Below are 25,000 nucleotides of genomic sequence, written 5' to 3' on the forward strand. Positions count from 1 at the left end.
GTGAAAACCAGATTCTGAATCGGGATCCTTGCAACCTACCGCACCTCATCAAAACCAAAAGAAGAGGAAGAAGAGGAGTTGGAGGAAGAGGAAGAGGTAGAGTTAAGAGAATACAGAAAAGAAAAATTTAATGGAAGAAGAATAAGAAAAGAAGATAAGGAGGAGGAGGAGGAGGAGGAGGAAGACCAAAGGAAAAGACGAGGAAGGGGAGTTGGAGGAAGATGAAGAGGTGGATTAAGGAGAAAACGGAAAAATATAAATGAGAGGGAAGAAGAAGAAGAAGAAAAGAAGACGAAGAGTAGGAGGAGGGAGAGAAGGAATGGAGAAGGTGAATGGGGAGATGGAGTTAAGATGATATGTAAAAAATAGAAATAGAAAAGAGGGAAGAAGAATAAGAAACACGAGGAGGAGGAGGAAAGAGGAAAGAAAAGGGAAAAAGGAAAATGAAGTCTATGAAGAGGAATCGAAGGGAGTGGCGTGATGATCTTTCCAGCCAAAGGAAGGAAAAAAAAAATAAATAAAGTGTGGGGGATAAGTGAAAGAGAATCCATAATGAAGGCTGGGGGGGGGGAGGGGGAGGGGGAGGGGGGAAGGGGGAGAGAAGGCGTCTGGGGGGTTGGAGGACGTCTTAATCTTTAATATATACGTCGCCGAACTCTGTAAGAGGAGAAAAGAGAAAAGAAGAACGAAAAATAAAAACAAAGAAAATGGGTCGACCTTAGGGTTTGCCTGTGGAAGCTGGAGGTGGTAAGTGGCGAAAGAGGACGAATTAAAAATATTGAATTATTATTAGAGCGATTCTTCCCCCCCAACCCATCCTCATATTTTCTTTTTCTTTATGTATGTATGTATGGCGTCAGTAGCTGAGCTTCTTCGGCGTTTTTTTTTTTTTTTTTTTTTTCTCTCCAAAAAGGTTTGGTTTTGCCCCTGAGTTTATAATGAGGCGAATTAGGGTGGAGGCGGGGCACATAGGTGGGGAGAGCAATTACCGGCTTTAAGGCTTCACATGTTAGGGATAGGGGTTGGTGGGGACTGGGGTGCTTAAGAAAGGTAGAGGTTAGTGAGGGAGGGAGAGGAGGAAGAATAGGTGGTGTAGAGAGGGAATGGAAGGAAATTTTCAGAAAAGAAACATTTCAAATTCATATATATATATATATATATATATATGTATATAAGTCTAAATAAATATATTCTAAAAAGCACTGTGGAAGTCGGGGACAGGTGGTATTACGGTGACACTTTGTCCTAAAAATATTCTTGAAAAAGCGCTTGCGTAAGTCGGGGTCAGGTGGTATTCTTCTTCTTCTTCTTCTTCTTCTTCTTCTTCTTCGCGTTCTTCTTCGCGTTCTTCTTCTTCGCGTTCTTCTTCTTCTTCGCGTTCTTCTTCTTTTTCTTCTTCCTCGCGTTCTTCTTCGCGTTTTTCTTCGCGCTCTTCCTCGCCTTCTTCTTCGCGTTCTTCTTCCTCGCGTTCCTCTTCGCGTTCTTCTTCACATTGTACTTCGTGTTCTTCTTTGCGTTCTTCTTTGTGCTGGGGATCCCGTGTTGGGGTTCCGCCCCGAGGCGGAAGCCGAAGGGGAAAACGAGGGATTAGACCGCGGAGAGCTGCGGCCATAGGCCGCTGTTTGCGCAGCCAAGCACCTGGCGAAGCCCACGGCTTGTGTATATATATATATATATATATATATCCAATTTTATGAAATATTTTATTCGAACGAGGATCGTGAACGAACATAAGAATGGAAAAGACCGCAAGAGAACATAAAGCCTACACTAGGCAGTTCCATGTGGTGTAATATAACAAAGACGTAGGAAAACTGTCAACAGTTCTTATTAACGAAGGAAAACTGTCGTAACGGTTCATATTAACGGAGGAAAACTGTCATAGCAATTCGTAGTGACTGATGAAAACTGTCGCAGCAGTTCGTAATTACAACGAAAACTGTCGTAGCGATTGGCAAAGGCAAAGGAGAACTGTCGTAACAGTTCTTACTGACAAAAGAAAACTGTCGCAGCAGTTGCTAAGGACGGAAAAAACTGTCATAGCAGTTGATAGAGACGGGGGAAAAAAAACTGTCGAAGCAATTGTCAGAAACGAAGGAAAATAGCATTTCGTTAAAAAAAATCGTACTTTTTCATAAAAAACAAATGCAACTGTCCTATCAGCTCTTTATGGCCGTTGCTTCTTTCATCTAACTTCTGTTACCATGACAACAATCGAAATAGTAGTGTCCACAAATATACACGACGAGGCACCACACGATTTTATTCACGTGAGGGACAAACCACATCTCTCAAGGTTAAAATTGTTTCAGTCATCCTCGACATTGAGACGTGAAGGGTAGGGGAGAAATGGTGGCGAGATCGAGGAGGAAATGGGGATGTAGGACGAGACAATTAAAATCGAGTGTGTGATGCGTGGTGGTGGGGGAGGGTAAGGTAAAGGGGAGGATTAGGTCAAGGAGGAAGACCTGGAAGGGGGAAGGAGGTCGGGCACGTGAGCGAGAATAGAACGAAGGACGCAGCGTCGATGTAGATTTGTCTTTGGTCGACTCGAGGCCTCTTCATGCCTCGACAAGGTCCTTGGGTCGAGTCTCTAGCGCGCTCTCGACTTTGCCCACATCCATTATACGCTAAATGGTGTGTAGCATGACTTTACCTAACCCTGTCCTCACAGGGTCCTAGGACAAAGAACTGCCTAGCGTAGGTCTTATGGTCTCATGCAGTTTCCTTTATTCTTATGTACTAACCAACAAAGCTGAATAAAATCACCTGGCGGCACCCAGAACCTAGGAAGTTACCACCAGGTTGATGTTTTAAATAGCTTTGCGATGGTCAGAGTAAAGACTATAAAGTGTACCATATTGCTCCTGGAAATTAATATAAAAGTATTCAGGAGGGAATAGACACACAAACAAGTAGATAGATACTGTAAGTAAATAGATAGATAAATAAGAAAGGCGTTAGTTAACAAAAATTGTTCATTCTTCCACGAATACTTGAATTCAAGTTAAAGAGGTGACATTGGGGGGATTAAGAAAAAGATACAAAACCCACATTTTTTTTTTCTTTTTCATGGAGGAAGATTATTTTGTTTCATTAGTAATGCCCATTATCCTGTCCAAGGGATTTGTTTCCGAGAATTTGCCTGGGAAGAACAGCTGAGGGTTACGTGTTTGAGCTATCCTCCTTAATTCATGGTACTTAATTTAATTTGGGTTGGATTCTGTGTTATACAATTATTTTATTTTTGTATTTATTCTTTGTATTGTACTTTTGTTCCGTCCACGGAATAGAAGGCAGCTTAGCAATGGAAAAATAAAAAAGGAAAAAATATATACTCGTGTGTGTGTGTGTGTGTGTGTGTGTGTGTGTGTGTGTATGTGTGCGTGCGTGTGTACGTGTGTATGTATACATGTTTATCCTGTATTTATTTTCAGTTTGCCATATGATAACCTGATTTGAGTTTTGTCATTCAGTTATTGTTATGTCTTTATTCAATCTAATCACTATATATCCTAAAATGATATATTATCATTATATATATTTTCGCGTGACCGCTCACATGATTTATGTATTTGATAGTTGCTGATTTCTCTAATTTTGTCAACACATGAAACTGACGCTTGTCCTAAACGGAATAGATTTTATTCCGAATTGTTTTAATTAACTGATCAATTTATGTATATCCTTTTTTCCATGTAATGGTTGATCATATTGGGAAATATTTTCAGAGATTAAGCTGTTTATATCTGTGTTTCTTTTCATATCAGGGTTGAATTTATTGGGAATCGTTTTCATTGATAAGTCAATCTATATATTCATTTTCTTTCCATGTAAGGGTTAATTTTATTGGAAAGTATTTTAATTAATCAATTTATATCTTTGTTTCTTTCCATATACTTCCGCACGCTGCGTCACTGGATCCTGGCATGGTCGCCACTCCCTCGTCTGAGCAGTTCGACCCGAGGTTCAGGTGCTGATGGAGCCGAGCGAACCTGTGTCCGAGGAGGAGCGTCTGAACGTCACCCTTGTGTGTGAAACCGTCAAGGCTAACCCAGAATACCTCACGCGCGTGCGCTGGTACCTAGACGGCGATTTGCTGAAGGTAAACAAATCTGTTTGAGGTTCACACGGGTCAAATTTGCTGTGTATGAAGAGGTCTTCGCCGCGCTTTCGGTGTTGTGATTAGAACATGAGTTTTGTTATACTTACTCGTTTGTGTTTTTGCACGCTACCCGGGAGGTTCACAATCGTCATAATTGCTGTGTGTGAACAAACCTTAATCATGCTGGCAGCGTGATTAGACCAAAACGTTTAGCTTACTCGTTTGTGTGTCATCACGGTGACTACAGAACGATTTGTAGAAGTTAACTTTCATTGTATATACTTGCATGAAACCAGAATCCTGTTAATTTAAAGTTAATTTAAGTTCAATGTTTAGTCCCATTTTGCTTAGTTATTATTATTATTTATGCTGAAAATAATAGACGCGTGTCTGAGGCTAGTCTTGCATATAATATATATATGTATATATATATATGTATATATATATGTATAGTCTTGAAGAGATTTGTTGAAGATTTACTGCATGCTGGTGTATATTTATTGATTTTTAAACCCTTTAATATCCTAAATGTGTTAAGATTTTCCCTTGTTCATTTCCCTCATTTATTTTTATCTTACATAATTATTACTTATTTATTTTAATTTAGCTGTTTATATTGACTAATTTTATTTATTTTTTGTGTGATTTGCTAATTTGTGGGTATGGAGCATGCCAGCATGTGCTCCCATGAATGTGAATTACCCTGATTTTGTATACATTCATTTTTATTTATTTATTATTTTTATTTCCTTTTGTTTAGTTTATGAATATATTTGATTCTTATTTGCAGAAGCGCCATCCTGCGCTGTCCTACAAGGTATACCTTTCATCACGTACTTGTAGCAGTGTCACGTAAAAACTCACGTACTTTTAGGTTCACATAGAGGTACCACACCCTGAAACTCGCGTGAATGCATTCGAACGCGGGGAGGTAGTGTAGTGGAGGGAATAGATGAACTGAGGTTGAAATAGTCGAAATAGTGACTGTCAGACATCACCACCCTCTTTTTTTTTTATTAATTTATTTTCTGTTACTTTTTCTATTATTCGTTTTTTTTTAATACACCCCATTTTTGTTGAATACAATCGACTCTCCGCTAATCCAAATAAAATAATATAAGTACAGGGGTATTAGATAGAGCTTAACTTTGCATACTCAGTGTTTTATTAAGCTGATGAAAGTTTGGTGTTAACTAGAACAAACTTATTGAAGTGGGTCACATCACGGGTGCAAATAAGGGTTCCAGGATGTGGTATTATTAGGTAGAGTTCTTGGCACAAGCACATATGATTATATATATACAGTATATATATATATATATATATATATATATATATATATATATATATATTATATATATATATATATATATATATATATATATATAATATGAATGTATGTATACGCACACTGTATAATTATTTAAGCTTACATTTTTTACTTAATTGCTTGACCTACTGACTTCTATGCATTCAATGTGAAACATCTGGTTCCTGATAACTTATCATTATCGTCTTATCTGTCACTATTTAAGTTCGTAGATGGGTGAACCTGTGCTCATTTAATTTTCACTGTATGTATGTGTTTCTGTATGTGTGAGTATGAGTACATTTTTTCACACACGTGGGCCTACACCCCCGTCCCTTTTTGTGGAGAGTAACATATTGGTTTATGGCTTGCTAGGTTTCGAGGTTAAAGCATATCGCCTCAGGTCACCCTTAACGGCTTCTCAGACGGTGTGACCTTGTCTATGAACCACCGCACACTCTTAGTGACCTATTTATGGGATCAGATAGTCTTCGCTTAGCCTTATTGATCTGTGGAAAAAAATAAAAGAAAAATAAGGTGGCAACGGGTGACTGCCGCGTGACGTCATCGATGACGTCAGGTCGTCTGAGAGGTCTTTCCGCTGTTCAGTTTAACCTGACAGAGATTGTCTTGAAGCTATCAATAATTGGTATGTCTTCTTTTTTTTTAACGAAATTTCATTCCGTGGGTTTTCTCCAACTTGACATAAGCATTTCGGCAAAATTGTAAATGGATTGAGTCCTATACCGTATGTATATTTGCCAAGAGAAAATGAACGAGTTATAGTGTCAATTCCACACTAGTGTAGCGCTGTAGATCTGTTGTCAAGTCACGAGGTGGATTTTTCTGTAGCAAATTCACTGGCCCAGGCTTCAATTGAGAGTTGATTAGATTTACGCAAGCGAGTGTGGTGACTGAAGAGAGAATGATTAATTATTATGTTCTGGTATGCAAATATTAGGTTTATAGATCATTACGTATAATCCTGACACGAAGGCGTGTGCAAACGCACATACACACACACGCACACACACACACACACACACACACACACACACACACACACACACACACACACACACACGACTCGTGGCGCGGTTGGTAGAGTTCTCGGCTACCACTATGGAGGTCCGGGTTCGAATCCTCCCACCCAGGGCTGAATTAATTTCAGTATCGCTGCGCTGCGAGTCGTTACTCCAAATCTCGTAGGCGGGGAGTTGGGGTTCTGTGTGCATGTAAGGTCACAGCATTACCCATAGATCGGTCATATGAATTCTGAGCTCTCTTTCGGGAGGGAAATAGCTGTCGATCACGAGTCCCACACGTGATCCAAGACCATGGTGAATCACACAGTGTCTGCTCCCTCCCTCTGGGCTTGGTGTTAGTAGTGCAATCCCTCACATTCAGGCTAAAAGTAAAACCACCCATGAACTGAGTACATTCAGTGTACTAAATTTACAGTGTATACCAGGAGAATTGACCCCGTGTTCATTGAAAACATACCACCATACACCCATACCACATAGAGCATTGAAAAAAAAGAGGCATGTAAGGTCCTCCTCGACTAACGCTTTCTCTTGCACCCTCTTCAGGAGCTCCCCGAGTGCGACGGCAACGCCACCTTCTACGGGTACGCCTCGGAGCTGTGCAACATCGACCCTGGCAGGCTCCTCCTCGAGAACGTCTTCAGGGACTTCCACGGGAATTACTCCTGCGAAGGAATGAACGAAGCCGGCTGGGGTCCCCGTAGCCAGGAGGCCGAACTCGTCGTCCTTTACCCCCCAGGGGAGGCCTTCGTCACCTATCTGCCCCCCATGGTCGTCAAGGTGAGGTTCTCTTTATGACGTCATGAATGGAGTTGGGGGTGGTGGTCCAAGTGTAAAGAATACAAAAAATATATTAATTTTATTTCTTTGCATATTTTGCTGTCGGCAGATAATCTTATTCCCTTGCGAAGGGGGTCACGCCCGCAGGGGGTACACGGGGGCCTGTGAGGTGACGGGTGACGTCTAGACAGACACGTGTTAAACGTTTCGGCTGTGAGAAGAGGGTGACCCGTAGGCGTGTGAGCTTAACAAACACCCGCCTCATACAGCGCCTCGCCTCGTGTGTGTGTGTATGTGTGTGTGTGTGTGTATGTGTGTGTGTGTGTATGTTTGTGTGTGTGTGTGTGTGTGTATGTGTGTGTTCGTGCGTGCGTATTTATGTACGTGTGACATTACTGATTTGAACTAGTGACGTCTTGATATAGATGCATAGATGTGTTCAGGGTGGGGGTTTGATAATGGTTGCTTTATTATTATTATTATTAATAAATGGGTAAATATATAAATATATGGGTATATATATAAACGAGTAAAAATAAGGTGATGAGATGTACAAGGGTGGCAGCAAATTGGAAGCGAGTGTTAAAAGGGAGAGAGGCTGTAGGAAGTGTATAGCTTTAAATACTTGAGGGCGAATGTGGCTGGGAAGGGAGGAGTAGAGGTGGAGGTAGAATGTAGATTGAGAGAAGCAAGTGAATGCCTTGGGGGATTAAAAAAGTGTAATAAGAAATAGACATTTGGGAATAGATGCTAAGAGGAGATTGCATGAAGGAATGATTGTGCCGACAGCAATTTGTGGGGCAGAAACATGGAACATAAGAGAGGAAAAGAGTTTAAATGTGTTTGAGGTGAAATGTCCGAGAGGTATGGTAGGGGTTACTAGGCTGGATAGAGTGAGAAACGAAGAGGTGAGGAGGAGAGCGGGGATGGAAAAGGACTTGGGAGATAGGATTGATGAAAAAGTATTGGGATGGTTTGTACACATGGAAAGAATGAGTGAAGAAAGATTAGTAAAAGAGGAAGGCAAAGGTGGAAGGAGTGAACATGGCGAGCGACCAAGGATGAGATGGATGGATGGGGGTGAAAGGGGCGTTGGGAAAGACGGGGATGTCGTTGAGGAAGGGAGAAGACAGAAGATAGGGGTGAGTAGAGAATGGTTATGTATAAATGATGCTGTGATACATGGAAGGGAGTGGGTGGGGAATGGGGGGGTTAGGTAATATGTGTGAATGATATTTTGACACAGCCCGAAGGGATTTCTCTCCGTCTTCTTTTTATCTGAATGAGGGGACGGAGAGAGGGGGGTCGCCGATTAAATGAAGCGGCTTTGCTGTGGATGTGCTGTGTCTTGCTGCATTTCTTCTGACCCAGAGCAGTGGGCGAGATGCAGGGATGACCCGTCCTCCAGGAGGAGTCAAGAAAATAGGGAGGCAGGAATGGTGAATGGGAGAGGAGTATGTGGGGACGAAATGGGTTGGAATGGGTTTACTCTTTTCGACTTTGGCTACCTCCCTTGTAAGTGGAAAAAAAAAACCTTGGCATATGTGTTATTATTAAGCATTAATATATCAGTGTTCCTTATCTCTCTCTCTCTCACACAAACACACATGTATGTATATATATATATATATATATATATATATATATATATATATATATATATATATATATATATATATATATATTACACACAAACTCGTAGTGTGTTGCACAAGTAACGTTGGGAGCGAGTCGCTTCATTGTGTGTGGTCATGCTTTCATATTCATCTTCCACATCAGATGGCTCAGTCAGTTTGATTGTTTAAAGCATTTTTTCGCAACCGTAATTATTGAGGATTCACATTTAAATTGCATTGGTGTTCCTCCCCACCCCTCCCCCTCCCTCCCTCTCTCTCCCTCCCTCCCTCCCAACTCCTCCCTCAAACTCCCTTACCTTCCCTCCCAGTTCCTCCTTCCAACTCCCTCCTTCATCCCTTCCAACTCCTCCCACAAACTCCTTCCACTCCCTCCCTCCAACTCCGTCCACCCCCTCCCAACCTTTCCCCTAAACTCCCTTCCTCCTTCCTCCCTATTCCTCTCTCAAACTCTCTCCCCCTCCTAAGCCCTCCCTCAATTTCCCATCCCTCAAATTCCCTCTTTCTCTTCCTCCCAACCCCTCATGTAACCTTAGTCTCTGCTAAGCCCATTTTTCAGTTCTTAGCCCACAACATATACAACCCATTACTATTTCACTTTACCCATAACCCAAATTTCTTATCCAATTCTCGTTTAACCACTAATACGCCATCTTAACCATATATAACCCATGAGTTTCTTACCACTCTTTTAATCCAGTTTTAACTCGCGACTACTCTTAACACGCTTAGGGCCGACCAGTGGAACTGACCTGCTCGTTGGACGACCCAGGAAGGCCAGCTGCCACCACCTTCAGGTGGTACCGCGGGTCCCATCTGGTCCCTGACGTTACGACGGCCACGTGGACCATCAATCCAGCGTCCCTGGAAACTGAGGACAACTACACCTGTGTTCCTGTCAACTCCCAGGGCGAAGGAATGAACACATCAGTCCAGATTGACGTTCTGGGTGAGTGATGTCATCGTTATCATTATCGTCATTATTGTTATTTTTTTTAGGGGGAGCTTTTTTTCCTTTTTAGGGGGCGTTGGTACAATTTCTCTTACTCTGTCTTCCGGGGGTGGGGGGTATGGAAAGGGACAATTTTATTTCGTCCAGTTTGTTGCTTACAGGTAAGACGGTTCAGATTGACTTTTTGAATGAATAACACAATTTCTAATTTGCTGCAGAATTTTCGAGTTTCCCTTTTATCCGAAAAGTTTGCAAGAGTGGCGTGGTAGAGGTTATTGCAGTCGCACGAGGTTGAGAGGGGTTTCTGGTAGTCCTAATGGTTGATTGAAAGACAGCGAATTTTTTTTTTATGTAACATCTCTCGGCGGTAGTCTGTCGTGACCTGAAGTCAGGTCACTCTTGTTGTCAGGTCACATATGAATTCTGGTAATTTCTAAGGTCATTTCTAAAGTCAAGCCACTTCCGAAGTTAGGTCACTCATGAGGTCAGTTCACTTAATGTAATTTCTGAGGTCAAGAAGTCAGGTCACTCGAGAATAAACAGAGTAGGTCACGACCTTGAGGAGCCGATATCGGGCGCGGCTTTGGGGTCCTTTGACCAAGGGTCCTTACAAGACCAGCTGACGTCACACAGGATAGGCGAGGTCTGGGTAGGTCATACACCAAAGGGCAAAGAGGAAATCTATTGATGCCTTTATGTGTAGCTACAAGTGGCAAAGGGTGGTTTCCGGAAGGTGCCGGAAAGATGAAGGTTTCCCGGAAGACCGGAAGAAAGCGCTTTTGATGGCTCTTCAAAAATCAAGAGTATTGAGCATTGAACAAAGGACCAATTTACTGTGTAGTGATACGTCAAAAAGGAATTTGCGAAGGTGGAGGAGGGAATGGCAAGATTACAGAAGATTGGAAGAAAGCGTGCCAGGTCCCTCTTTCGATGAAAAGTAAAATAAATCTATTCTAATCGAATTTTTTGTGGTGTAAGTCTGTCTTAACAACAGCCGGGGCCAGATCTCGGGCCTTGCCATAGATCTGTCCATGAAGAAATGTTGGAATGTCTAATATACAAGTGTGGGTTGTTTTCTTGGGTGTGTGTGTGTGGGGGGGGTTAACCATTAATTATCGACCCTTGGGAGGAAAAAATCCCTATGAGGCGAGATCGTAGCTCAACGGGAGCTGAACATCCCTTTGAAGGATCAGATGCTTTAGAATCACGAAAACGAATTAGAGAAACAGTGAGATAAAGGAGAGTAGGAGGAAGAAGAGGATAGTGAGAACAAAGGAAGGGGGGAGGAGAACTGGGAAAGGGTGATGAAAAGAAGGGAGAGGGGGAGAAGGACCCGATAAAGAGAGAAGAGGGGGAGAAGAAGCAAGATTACATGGGGAAGAAAAGGGGGGCGATAAAGAGGGAAAAGGGGAAGAGAAGTGCTATAGAGAGAAGAGAAAAGGAGAGGGGGAAGATAAAGAGAAGAGGGGAAAGAGAGGTGCGATAGAGGGAAGCGAAAGGGAGAGGGGAAAGATAAAAAGAAAAGGGAGGGGTTGGTAGAGAAAGAGAGAGAGAGAGAGGATGATAAAAGAGAGAAAAGGGGCGATAGAGAGAGCGAGGAGGGTGTGTTCTGAAATGGTCTTTCGTGCAGTCCCGCTGCTGTCCACGATCTGGTTTCACGATATCGGGGGCCGGGGGCCAGGGGGGGGGGGAGGTTGGAGTTAGTGGGGAGGCAAAGGGGGGCAAGGGGAGGGGAGTACAGATACTTCCAGATGAATTGAGTTGACCGGGTCACGGTCTGCAGTTGACGTTTCTGTTTGTGTGTGTGTGTGTGTGTGTGTGTGTGTGTGTGTGTGTGTGTGTGTGTGTGTGTGTGTGTGTGTGTGTGTGTGTGTGTGTGAGAGAGAGATATATATATGATATATAGTTTGAGAAAAGGAAATAAGATTGGGAAATAACAAAGAAAGAAAACGAAGGTGTGAAAAAGAAAATATGTGGAGGAGAGGGAGAAGTGGGAGGAGGAGGAGGAGGAGGAGGAGATGAAAGGGCAGGCACGAAACATGGAAACGAGACCTAGAGAGAGCGGTCTGTCAAAGAAAGGCTTTATGAAGCGTAAAAGCGAAATGGTTGAACAAGGAAAGGCTGGCGAGGTAATTGGCTCGATCGACCAAGGGTCTGCCCCAAGGGACATTGCAGTGCCCCAGGAGCTGTGATTTTATTTCCAGGGATTTTAAAGTGTCCTTAGGGTATTGGAGCCCATCATGGAGTGGATCCTAAGATTACACACAAACCTACACACACACACGCACACACGAGTATATATATATATTCATATATTATATATATATATATATATATATGTATATATATAATGTGCGTGTGTGTGTGTGTGTGTGTGTGTGTGCACGTGCGTACACATAAATATTTGTAGAAATATAAATGGAAATTGAAGTAATAGCACAGAGGTGAGGCGGATTTGATTGCTCGCAATTGCTCAAGTGTTGCCGGATACCGGAAATGCCTCGGGCGTGCAAGTGTGCAATATTTCGGACACAATGAACTGACCCACTGTGTACCAGAAATGTAGAAATATATACATCTTTCGTTGTTTGGTATAAATCTTGTTAGGCAGTAGTTTTAATAGTAATTGTTACATCGAGTTCTCTCTCTCTCTCTCTCTCTCTCTCTCTCTCTCTCTCTCTCTCTCTCTCTCTCTCTCTCTCTCTCTCTCTCTCTCTCTCTCCCTCCGTCTCTCCCTCTCTCTTCCTCCGTCTCTGCCTCTTCCTCCGTCTTTCTCCATCTCTTTCTCTCTCTCTCTCTCTCCCTGCATCCCTCTCTCTCTCCTCCCCTGTCTCCCTCCCTCCCTACTCTTCCTCTCTGTCTCTCTCTCTTTATCTCTTCCTCCCTCTCTGTTTCTCCTTCCCTCTCTCCCCCTCTGTCTCTTTCTCTTTTTCTCTTTTCCCCTCTCTTCCGGTCTCTCTCTTCCTCTTCCTCTCTCACACACAGACGCACACACATTTTAGGTGTGTGTGTGTGTGTGTGTGTGTGTGTGTGTGTGTGTGTGTGTGTGTGTGTGTGTGTGTGTGTGTGTGTTATAGGGATGATTTTATGCAGCTAAGAAACAGGGGAGGGGGAGAGATATTCACTTATATGTAGAGTGAAAGAGAAATGCTTAAGAGATTGTGAAAGAGAAAGGGAGAGGAAAGAGAGAAAAAAAGAGTTCACTTCTATCCAGAGAAGGAGAGAGAGAGAGAGGTCGAAGGGCTAGTCAAAGAGGGAGGGGGAGGGGGAGGAAAGAGAGAAAAAAAGAAGAGTTCACTTCCATCCATCCATCCATCCAGAGAGAGAGAGAGAGAGAGAGAGAGAGAGAGAGAGAGAGAGAGAGAGAGAGAGAGAGAGAGAGAGAGAGAGAGGAAGAGAGGTTGAAGGGCTAGTCAAAGAGGGAGGGGGAGGAAAGAGAAAAGGAGTGCGGCGAGGAAGAGAATTAATAGCAAAAAAAAAAAAAAAAGAAGGAAAGGTGGGAGGAGGAATAAAATAGGAAGCAAAATATAATTTTCATATGTGGTGTACAAAGAAAACGTGAGACAGGAGCAAATAAGGGTGACAGAGAGAGTGAGGAGAAAGCTTATATCTTGTAGATAAGGATAGATCGTAATATAGTATTGTATATTAAGACCTTGACTTTACTGTTATACCGTGTTCTTTGTAATAAATTATAATTTGAGATTAACGGAATGTTGTCATTTTTGTCAATATGTAATTGTATTTATTTTATTTGCACGCCCCACCCGGCACCTCTTTTTATTTTATTTTATTTTTTCTATTATTATATATATTTTTGGATGCTCTGGTTGAAATTGGGGTAAAAGGGGCATTGGGAAAGAGGGGAATGTCTGTTGAGGAAGGAAGAGAGAAGACAGAAGATAGGGGTGAATGGAGAATGGTTGTGTATGGATAATGCCGAGATGCATGGAAGGGAGTGGGTGGGGGATGGGGGGTGAGAAAGTATGTGTGAAATATATTTTGACGCAGTCCGAAGGGATTTCTCCCCGTCTTCTCTTTTTCTACATGTGGGGGCGGAGGTGGAGGGCGCGCCGATTAAATGAAGTGGCCTTGCTGTGGGTGTGCTGTGTCTTGCGACACTGCTTCTGACCCAGGTCAGTGGGCAAGATGCAGAGATGACCCGTCATCCAGGAGGAGCCAAGAGGGAGTGAGGGGAGTGAATAGGAGATGAGTATGTGGGGATGGAATGGGTGGGAGTGGATTTATGCCTTTTTTTTTGGCTACTTCCCTTGTAAGGTGGAAATAGCCATTGGCATATGTATTTATGTATGTATTATTAATTATTATTATTTTGTTGTTATCCAAGTCAAATACATTTGGAAGGAAGAAATGTAATGAGAAATATAAAGAGATTAAAATCGTGTAAGGCATCTGAGACGGAGAGAGAGAAAGAGAGAGAGAGAGAGAGAGAGAGAGAGAGAGCAGGAAGAGAAAAGGGATAAATGCAGGAGGAAAAGATTGACAGACTGACGAGAAAAAGGGAGAAGAGAGTCGTGAAATCTTTGGTGGCGAGAGAAAATGGGGAATAAAAGGAACGGCGAGAGAAAACGAGAGAAACAAAGAAAAGAAAGTGGGAAGAATGGAGTTAATAGAGAGAGAGAGAGAGAGAGAGAGAGGGAGAGAGAGAAACACGAAGGAAGAAAAATATAAAAATGATAGAAATATGAGAGACAAGAGAATTGAGTCAGAAACCAGCATGGCAGGAATGAAAATAAAAAGAAAATAAGTGAAAGACAGAGAGAGAGAGAGAGAGGAAAATAAAATGGAAACAAGCGAAAGAACGAGAAATACAGAAAATCGACCAAATAAAAGGTGACAAAGAAGAAAAACTCGATAAAAAGAGTGGTATTAGAGGCCGGTAGTTGTACGAAGGGAAATGAGCATGGGAAACACTAGGGCATTAGAATGCTGAGTCAATAATTCAGACTCGACGCCTGCTCGCCTGCTGTTTGATAACATCGACGGCGACGTTATGTCTATGTAAACACCGACGGAGGTGACTGTTTTAGAATCGATGATGTAATCAAAACTCTGTAAGCGCAGGTTACCTTCGTTTGACTAATGCTGAGGTAAACGATATTGCTAGTGGCATTGCAATGGCTTTCCGGATTGGAGCAAGGTGGAGGAGGAAAAACTATTGGTGCATGAATTCAAAGTCACGCCCATAAGGAGTGACATTTATTTGAGAAGTCAGAGGAGATTGGATTAGAAAAATTAGTGACGTCAGACGAAGGTAGCTTAGCGTAGGATACGGGGATCTCGAGAGACGATGTGGGCAGACGAGAGAGAGAGATCCCGAGTGTAACAAGACTGTGAAATTACAAATTACAATGAAAGAAGAAAAGTACAATTTCTTTACCCTAGGACTGATTTGAAGTGCATGACAAGAACTAGGCATGGGGCCCAATTGAACTTGGAAACTAGCGAGACTAAAGGAAACTAGGCATGGGGCCTACTACTTAAAAGTACTGGAAAACTACTGGAAAACTTATAAGAAAAGACGTGAGGGGAAATTAAGTGACTACTAACAGAATAGAGGGAGAGGTCTGACAGTGGTGACAGTGACTACAAGGGGAGGTGAAAGTGGTGGCAGCGGTGGGATGAACTGAGTGTTAAACACCTCCGAAGAGAAGTGGTGCTAGATAAACTGGCGAACGAAGAACTGGTGCGAGGAAGTCTACGGGAACAAGACAACCAAAATCAAGAGTGTATTGGTTCAAGGACGAGGTGACGGGACGATCGACTACGGATCTACAAACTACAAACAACTACAAACTACGATTGGAACAAGCATTCTTCAAGATTTTTCAAGGTGATCATCATCTACAAGGCGGTCTTCAAGGCAGAGTGTGTGATGGAGCTGAGGAACAACGTCGCTGACGAATGACAAGGCCGTAGAAGGACGTCAAGATAGAAGTTGACATCACGAAGCGACATCGCAAGCAGCCAGGATAAAGCAAGGTATTAGTATGAGTACCCCTCAGAATTCTAACGTGTTGAGACACGAAATTCACACATCAAATACAAATATTCCAAAATTCACAGGAGAGTCTAACACATATGGTGTAAACAAATTTCTTAATTTAATAGACACTCTTATAGTGAGTAAAAACATTACTAATGAGAACCGTAAGATAGAGATTCTCAAGGAGAATATAGATCCAGAGCATGGAAGGGCCAGGTTTGTCATTAACTTCCAGCAAATGGAAGAAATTAATCAATATGATAATTACAAAAAGGCCTTCCTCAAACATTTCATGTCCAAATGTGATCAGGATCCTATTAGGTCATTGGTAAAAATGATTAAGGAAGTTAGGACAAGTGAAACTGACACAGAGTACTTAGCTAGATTAGATAGATGGTCAAAAGACATGAATTCTATCTTGAAAGATTCAGACTGGATAGAAAGATCTAGTGAGAAGATGAAAATCTCACAGGTAATCAAATTGATTACATTTAGCTTATTGGCAAAGAATTCTGATGACTTAACAGCAGAAAGGCTGTACAAGGATCTAAAATCAAATATAAGTTTAGGAGAAGTAGATTATCTTCTTCAAGGATACAGTGAGACCAGAACTATAAACCCATATGTAATGCCTATAAATCAACAAAGCCAATATAGGAACTCTAGAGAGTTTAAGAAAACAGAAGTAGGACATAGGCGACATGCTAGAAGTCCATCTAGAGATAGAGATACCAGAATCCTATGTTTTAATTGTAATGCATGGGGACACAAAGCACAAGAATGTTTTTATGGGATTATTTGCAGAAATTGCAAATACGAAGGTCACAATGAGTATCAATGTAGGAACCCTCCATTCTGTATTTATCATAATAGAATAGGTCATAGGACTCATGAGTGCCGGAATTTTCGGGTACCCCCAGGGCTAAGAGGAAAACCCCCAGACACAGAATAAACAATTTCAGACCTCCCCATATATATACCGATAGGCGGTATTGTGTTAAATATGGGAATGCAAGGGAGATGAAAGAAACTGACAAACTGATAATTACTGTTGGTAAAACTTCTGTAGGACCTCTCATTGCAGGTAAAGTGTTCAATAAGCCTATTCAAATATTTATTGATACAGGGTCTGTAGTTAATGTAATTACTAGTAAAGTTTTAAACCAGTTGAACCCAGGAGTGAAAATGTTGGAACCAATCCGTTACACATTGCAAGGTGTAACTGGAAATCAGTTAAAAACATTAGGTAAGGTGGAACTAGAAGTTGCCTTATATACAAATGAACATTTGTACATACCAGTGATAGTGGTAGAAGAGTCTGTTTTTCCAGGAGATTTATTGATAGGATTTGCAACTATGAGAAAAGAAAACATGGTAATTTGTCCTGCTGACTTAGGAATTTTAGTGAAGTCACAGTTAATCCCATTCTTAAATCAACCAGACTTAAGACCAGTGACAGGAATCAATGAATCCTTAGATAACATTTCTATCTTAGCGTGACCGAGCGGTCCAACCCTACAGAAGGTAAAACAATTTGTGAACCCAACTCAGAAGTTCAGGAAATCCCAGAGATTACTAAATTATCAACCACAGAATCCTTGATAATTGCAGATTGCGGGGTAACAAGGTCGACATTGTTACATCCCATGTCAATTAATAAGGTTGAAGTGTGTTTTAAAGGAATCAATGTAGACTGAAGTAATTACAGTCCCAGAATCAGTTAAAATTAAAGGATTGAAGTGGGACTCAGGGATTTATAAGTCAAATAAGAACAGAGTAGAAGTATTAGTAATTAATACTATGAATAAAGAGATAGTTTTAAAGAAAGGTACACAAATAGGATGTATTCAGGTGTGTACTAAACCTATTAAGATTTTAAATGAGAATAGTGAGGAGATAGAATTACCAACTTCATCAATTTGTTCAGTTCAAGAAGGAATAGACTTAAGAAATAGATATAAAGAATTATTACAATCAACTAATTGCCCTGAGTTGGATGAAGCTTTATTTGCTTTGCTTATGAAACATAAAAAAGCAATTGCTTTGCCGGGGGACGCCTTAGGCAAAACAACTGTTTTAAAACATCACATTAAGTTAAAACCAGGAACACAACCTATCTACATACCAGCCTACAGAGTTCCTCACTCTAAATTAGCTGTAGTAGATAAACTCATCACTGAAATGTGATCACAGGGTATTATTGAACATAGTAAAAGTGAGTGGAATTTTCCGTTGATCTTAGTACCAAAGTCTGAACTATGCGACAAGTTATTGATTACAGGGAATTGAATAAGCACACCATTCGTGACAGGTTACCATTACCCATTATCGGTGACATTTTGAGAAGTTTGGGAACTGAGAATAGATATTCTAGTACTGTAGATATCAAATCAAGAGAGTTTACAGCATTTTCTACTACAACAGGACATTATGAGTTCAAGAGAATGCCATTTGGGTTATGTAATAGTCCATTAACTTACATGAGATTAATGAATACTATTCTAGATGGATTGTTAGGAAACACTGCCAGTGTATTTCTAGATGACATTTTAATAGTTTCTCAGACTGCAGTGGAGCACTTTAAGAAATTAGATTTGATATTCTCAAGACTAGGAGAAGCAGGGTTAAAAGTAAAACTTGAAAAATGTAAGTTTTTGCAAGACAGTGTAATTTACTTAGGACATAAGATAGACAGACACGGACTTAGTACAGTAAATTCAAAGGTTGACGCTGTCAAGAATTTTCCAGTTCCGACCAATGTAGACAAGGTTAGGAGCTTTTTGGGATTAACAGGATATTATAGAAAATTCATTCAAAGTTATGCTGACATTGCTAATCCACTAAGTTCATTGTTAAGAAAGGACTCAAAGTTCATATTGGGACCTGCACAACAGCAAGCTTTTGACAAGTTGAAAGAGAAACTCACGAGTTCACCTATTTTAATTTTTCCCGACTATGAAAAAGAATTCATTCTTTGTACTGATGCGTCTGACATAGGATTAGGAGGCATACTCATGCAAGAGAGAAATGGAACTTTGAAACCCATAGCTTACACATCCAGACTTTGTAATAGTGCGGAGAGAAACTATTCTATAACAGAAAGAGAAACTTTAGCAGTAATTTATTCCTTAGAAAGTTTTAGGGATATGATACTAGGGTATCCCATCAGAGTTTGGACTGATCACACAGCTATTCAGAACTTATTTAAGCATAAGAATCTTAGAGGCAGACTTGCTAGATGGTTTGCGATACTTCAGTGTTATGAGGTTCAATTTGAATATATTCCGGGTAGAAGGAATGTAGCAGATCCACTTTCTAGAAACATTAGTCAACCAATGACTGGGACTGGGTTGATTAATTTTGTTTGTAGTATAGAAGAATTAGTAACTTTAGATGAAGAATTGCTAATAAGAGAACAGAGAGATGATGAGACATGTGATTCAATAATCAAGCATTTGATGAACCCAAGAGGAGATCCTCCAAAGCTACCAAAGGGAATTTCATTTGATTAATGGAATTTTGTATAGGAAAACATTTGTAAATGGGAAAGATATTTCTAGAGGTCAAGTAAATCAGTTGGTTATACCACAAACTCTTGTAAATGAGATATTGAAGTTACTTCATGATAGTGATTGTAGTTCACATCCTGGAAAGGATAAAGGTTATAGACAAGCACAACTTAAATACTTTTGGCTAGGTATGAAGAAAACTATATATGATTATATAGAAAAGTGTGTAAAATGTGTAAAGGTGAAGGGAAATACACCAAAACCGGCTCCTATACTCACCTATCCCATTCCACAGAAACCTTGGGAAGAGTTCACATGGATACATTAGAATTACCTATGTCCGAGAACGGCTTTAAATACCTATTTGTTGCTATTGATTATTTTTCAAGATTTTGTATATTACAACCCATTATCAATAAGAAAGCTGAAACTATTGCTTCCGTAATCTATGATCAGATAATCTGTAACTTTACTACACCTAACATCTTAGTTTCAGATAATGGGACAGAATTTAATAACAAAATCTTGGAAAATTTATGTAGTGTATTCCACATCAAGAAAGTCAATATACTCATTCACCATCCCCAAAGTAATGGAGTAGTAGAAAGGTTAAACAAAAAGATAATTATATGTCTTAGAACCCTAATAAGTCCTCATAGTGTAACTTGGGATACTTGGATTCCTTGTGTTAAGTGTACCCTGAACAATCAAATTAATGTAGCAACTGGTGATACACCTCATTTTATAATTTTTGGGGAGGACAAAACTCTGCCATATGAAATGTTGACTGCTGAGCAAAAACCCATATATAATATGGATGATTATATATCCAATAGGATAAATACTCTAGATTAGTGTGTTTTGCAAATTAATTGCTATTGAAAAGATGATAAACAATTCAAATTCTAAAGTTAGTGCTCATAGTGAATTTTCTAATCAATTACATCCTTTCTGTAGACAATCTAAGAGAAAGCATGATCTCTTTTGTGTTCCGTGAAGCTTCACATGAATTCTCTGGTTAGGAATGTGTCTGTTATGAACAATTGTACGAATGGAAATGAGAAGAAAAAGGACGGAGAGAGAGGACGGGAAGGGGGAGAGGACGGATTCCAATATTTCATCGGAGATGAATAAAATCGTCTGGCGGCACATATGGACGCGTGTTAGTGTCCACGAGAATCAGCGTACTCACGTGTGCACACAAGAAATTCTGAAAAGGACATTTAGCTCTTCAAACACAGTGATAGACAAATGAGATGGATTCGAAAGGTGATAGTTGAGGTCCAGACAGTAAAAGAATTATGATGAGTACAAGAATAAACATAATTTGAGATATATATTATATATATATATGTGTGTGTGTGTGTGTGTGTAATGATGATATTAATAATGATACTAATACAAATAATGATAAAACATTTCCTCCTCACATTTATTTTTCCTTTTTTTTACCTTCTATAGACTGTATAATAAAATTACGCAATCACAACTTAGACACTTCAGTGACACCCCCTACTGACCAGACTCGCGCAACATTTTTTTATGATTGGAGACTAAAAAATATATATATATATATATATATATATATATATATATATATATATATATATATATATATATATTTATATATAGTCCCATTTTTCAAAGTCTTTCCTTTACCACCACCTCTACGACTTCACTCCTTCGGCGCGATCTTGTCTCCAAAGATAGAAGAGCAGGTGCCGAAATGTTAATTCCTGCATTCCTTCCATAGTCCTTTCTTGGACCCTGAGTCCTTCCTAAACCATCTCCGTCATTCTTCAGAACCTTCCAGTAGTCCCCTTTCCCTTCACCTAAACCTTCCTCAGCCCTCCCGTCAGTCGAGTCCTAAAGTCAGTTTAGTTCTTCTGTCAGTGGGGTCCTTCTGTCACTCGAGTCCCTCTGTCAATCGTGTCCTCTTGTTAGTTGGGTGCTTCTGTCAGTTGAGTCCTCCCGTCAGTCGGGTCCTCCCGTCAGTCGGGTCTTCCCGTCAGTCGGGTACTCCCGTCAGTCGGGTCCTCCCGTCAGTCGGGTCCTCCCGTCAGTCGGGTCCTCCCGTCAGTCGGGTCCTCCCGTCAGTCGGGTCCTCCCGTCAATCGGGTCCTTCCGTCGGTCGGGTCCTCCTGTCGGTCGGGTCCTTCTGTCATCCGGGTCCTTTTTCTTAGTCGTGTCCTTTTGTTAGTCGAGTGATTCTGTCGGTCACGTCCTTCTGTCAGTCTGGTCTTTCTGTCAGTCGGGTCCTTCCTGTCCTTCCCAGTCCGTCTCCAGCAGTTCTTTACATTGTTCTTCTTCGTCCTTCTCAGTTTCCTTTCTCCCCCTCTTTCGTCCATCATCCTTCCATCCTTATTCTTTCATTCTTCTCTTCCTGTGTATTCATTGATATCTCTCTCGCTTCTTCCCTTTATTTTTCTCTCCTTTGCCATATTCTCTTTCCTCGTCTCTCCTCTTTATTTCTCTTTTTAGTCGTACCATATTCCTCCCCTCTTTATTTCATTTCCCTTTATCTCTTCGTGATTTTTATTTGTGTATTCTCGCCAATTTTGCATTTATACATTTATTCTTTGTTTTCTTTACTTCTTTTAGATCATAGACTAAATATGCGGTTACTGTTTTCTTTAATATTTAGGCTTTCATTACATATTTAAGGCTATCAGAATTTTATCTTCAATTTTGTTTTTTTCTTTCATTTACTCTTTTCTTACCTATTGAAACTCTTTAAGAATTTTCATTATCGTAGTTTTCATTATATTTTTTTCTTTCCTCTTCAAGGTCTAGGATAAAGTATTCTCATTGTTTTGATTTCGGTGATGCATAAGAATGAAGGAGACTGCCTAAGACCATAAGGCTTACAAAAGACAGTTCCATGTCCATTACAACCTGTCGTCCCCATAATACTTTTTGACAAACTAGAAGAGAAAGTGGGTGAAGAAGACACACACACACACACACACACACACACACACACACACACACACACACACACACACACACACACACGCACGCACACACACGCACACACGTACACGCACGTTCGTAGTGTGCGTTGGTAGCGTAACCGAAAGTGTGCCAGTCTCGAATTCGCTTACTTGTGGGTTCGAATCCTGTAATACTCTGATCCTCAGCAGTGACTGCGACCTGGTTCAGCAGTCCAAGCGCATAGAGCACAGGCGACGGCTTCGGCCGCAGATACTCAGCGCCTTCTGGTGTAGGCTTCTCACTACCCGTTGCAGTCTCCTATTGACTTTATTTCTTGAAGCAGTGTGTCATGATCTCTTCCTGTTTTGTTTACTTTTCTTGATGATGCCCAGTCACTGTCGTCAGCGCGCAATCCACTGCTGTCAAAGCCCTGAACTTAAAAAGTAAATAAATTTACTTAAAACGAGTGAGCTAAAGTTTTGCTGTGATTCATTAGATTTATTTGCATATCGGACCCAAAGAAGAGTGTATTTTTGTACCCACGACGGTGCTGGATCCGTGTTTACGTGAAAATATTTTATCGAGTCTGAAGAGGAAGTGGTCACACACACACACACACACACACACACACACACACACACACACACACACACACACACACACACACACGCGCGCGCGCGCGCGCGCACACTCAGGTATGGTAGTTCAGAGGTACAGAACCACACGAGTGTTGCTCATATCCTGTATGCTCTTTTTCGGTAAACATACATACACAGACACACGCACACACACACACACATACACAAATTAGCAGTAGCCACGGCTTAAACACAGAAAAGAAAAGGGAATCTTTTGTACACATCCAAAGGAGCAATCCGAGCTTTTGACGATTTTAACGGGTTTTAACGGTTTTTAACGACTTTCAGAATTTAATTCAAAGTGCATTATGAAACAAGATCCTCCCCTCCGCAAGTGTGGAAATCGCATTGTATATCTTCATATGACTCCTGCGTTTTAAATGATTTTTTTTGTATAAAAAGAACATTCGAGGGTCTTACGCCAGGAGGCACTAAGCTGTGACAGAACCCGTCACCATTGCACTGTGTGCTTGGAGTGCCAGGATGAAGGTAGCAGGTAGTCACTGGATTCGAACTGTGAAATGAGACCGAAGCCAATGCTGTAATTCTTTTTAATTGTAAGAATATTAAAAAAAAAGCAAAATATGGAACTAGGCAGTAGTGCTCCACCCTTACCTTACCCCTGGGTAATGTTAACGACGTCTGTAGGGGCCACGACAGGCCAAGCTAGCCGGTGGTTTTAGACACATAGCTCTAGAAACACACATTATGCCTCGGGACGAACGTCAACAAACTCGAGACGTTACTGGACTTTGTTAGAGAAAGAAGGCGAGAAGTGTACGCCAGGAGGCGCGGAGCCTGAAGAGGTTTTAATAAACGAAAACGTTTTGTCTTCCGTCTATTTTATTTCCCACTATTTCTTCGCGCTGAGCGGTCTAGGGGATCGTTACTTAAGGCGAAGTTCGAGGTGATGGCGGTTCGAGCTCTGCCACCGGCGAAGTTGAACCAAGGGCATGATTCATTAAATTCAACGCTACAAAGTCCTCTATGAGGGGCACCGTCCTAGCCTCCTTATATGGGGGAGTTTGTGACGTTAAACCATATCATCTTAATATGTATATGTATATATATATATATATGTGTGTGTGTGTGTGTGTGTGTGTGTGTGTGTACGTGTGTACGTGTGTGTACGAAAAAAGTCCAGGAACGATGCTGGAAAAATTAAATACACTGGACTCAGAAACAGGTAATTTAATCCCGACGTTTCGAACCCTGTCCGGGGATCGTCCTCAGGGGTTACAATGGAGAGGCAGTTAATCCTCCTTTATATACACAAAAGAGCAATACAATGTGGTGTACTAGGTGAGATCACCTCCCAGGCAGTTCTCGTTCTTCTGTGTGGAGGCTTAGAGGTAAAGAGTTTGGTAAGCACGCGACCATCGAGTAGCGGGTTTTCGAATGTAAACAGTGATGAGTTTTATGGACTTTATTCTGCGTGGATAGCAGAGAGGAGACTGTGTGCCCGTTCGAGCCCGTGGTGAATCTCAATCTCTCCACTGAGCATTGAGCTGTGTCGAAGAAGGGTTTGGTGTCGGTTGACACTTCATTCATTTACAAGTAGCATTTGTACACAAGAAGCCGAAATTGGTGTGGAACTAATTGAGTGATATACTCAATATTTTGCTAATTACAGTTAATATACTTAACCTAGAACAGTAGGAAAACATGGCATAAATGAAATAGAACAAGAAGGAAAAAATATATACAGAAGAAATATCGTTCGTATGGTAGTCTTAACGGTTGCCTTGTGGAAGTTAACTCGTGGAGCTGACTGCTGGGCGTTTGACCTGGTTGTGAGGTCGGTCTCCCTCATTATCGTGGGAAGGTCATTTTCTTGCTGGAGATCCAACATCACATTACTCCTAAAATGTGCGCGCGCGTTCGCGTGCATGGTGCTGGCCAGCGAACGTTACCCTCGTCTGGTAGAGTAACGTGCTGTGACGTTCATTGTGACGTCTCACTCTCGCTGTCTGTCTTGATTGCAACAGGTATTACTGTTGTAATAGTAGTATTATATTGTTAACGTTGTTGCTCCTGCTGGTGTAAGTACTTGTACTTTTTCAGACACACACACACACACACACAC

General features: G+C 41.2%; 1 protein-coding gene across 1 annotated transcript in view; it reads left to right on the forward strand.

Annotated features, from left to right (window-relative positions):
* The window catches only part of nrm (neuromusculin), a 130,761-nt gene that overhangs the window by 52,038 nt on the left and 53,723 nt on the right, over nucleotides 1-25,000 (forward strand). Inside the window, exons 10-12 of the mRNA XM_076202836.1 lie at nucleotides 3,957-4,105; nucleotides 7,007-7,240; nucleotides 9,607-9,823. Of these exons, the coding sequence (XP_076058951.1) occupies nucleotides 3,957-4,105; nucleotides 7,007-7,240; nucleotides 9,607-9,823 (600 nt within the window). The remainder of the gene's footprint in view (nucleotides 1-3,956; nucleotides 4,106-7,006; nucleotides 7,241-9,606; nucleotides 9,824-25,000) is intronic.

This window comes from Oratosquilla oratoria, chromosome 19 (genome assembly GCF_046742065.1).
Source record: "Oratosquilla oratoria isolate Oo_2021 chromosome 19, ASM4674206v1, whole genome shotgun sequence".
Taxonomy (NCBI): Eukaryota; Metazoa; Arthropoda; class Malacostraca; order Stomatopoda; family Squillidae; genus Oratosquilla; species Oratosquilla oratoria.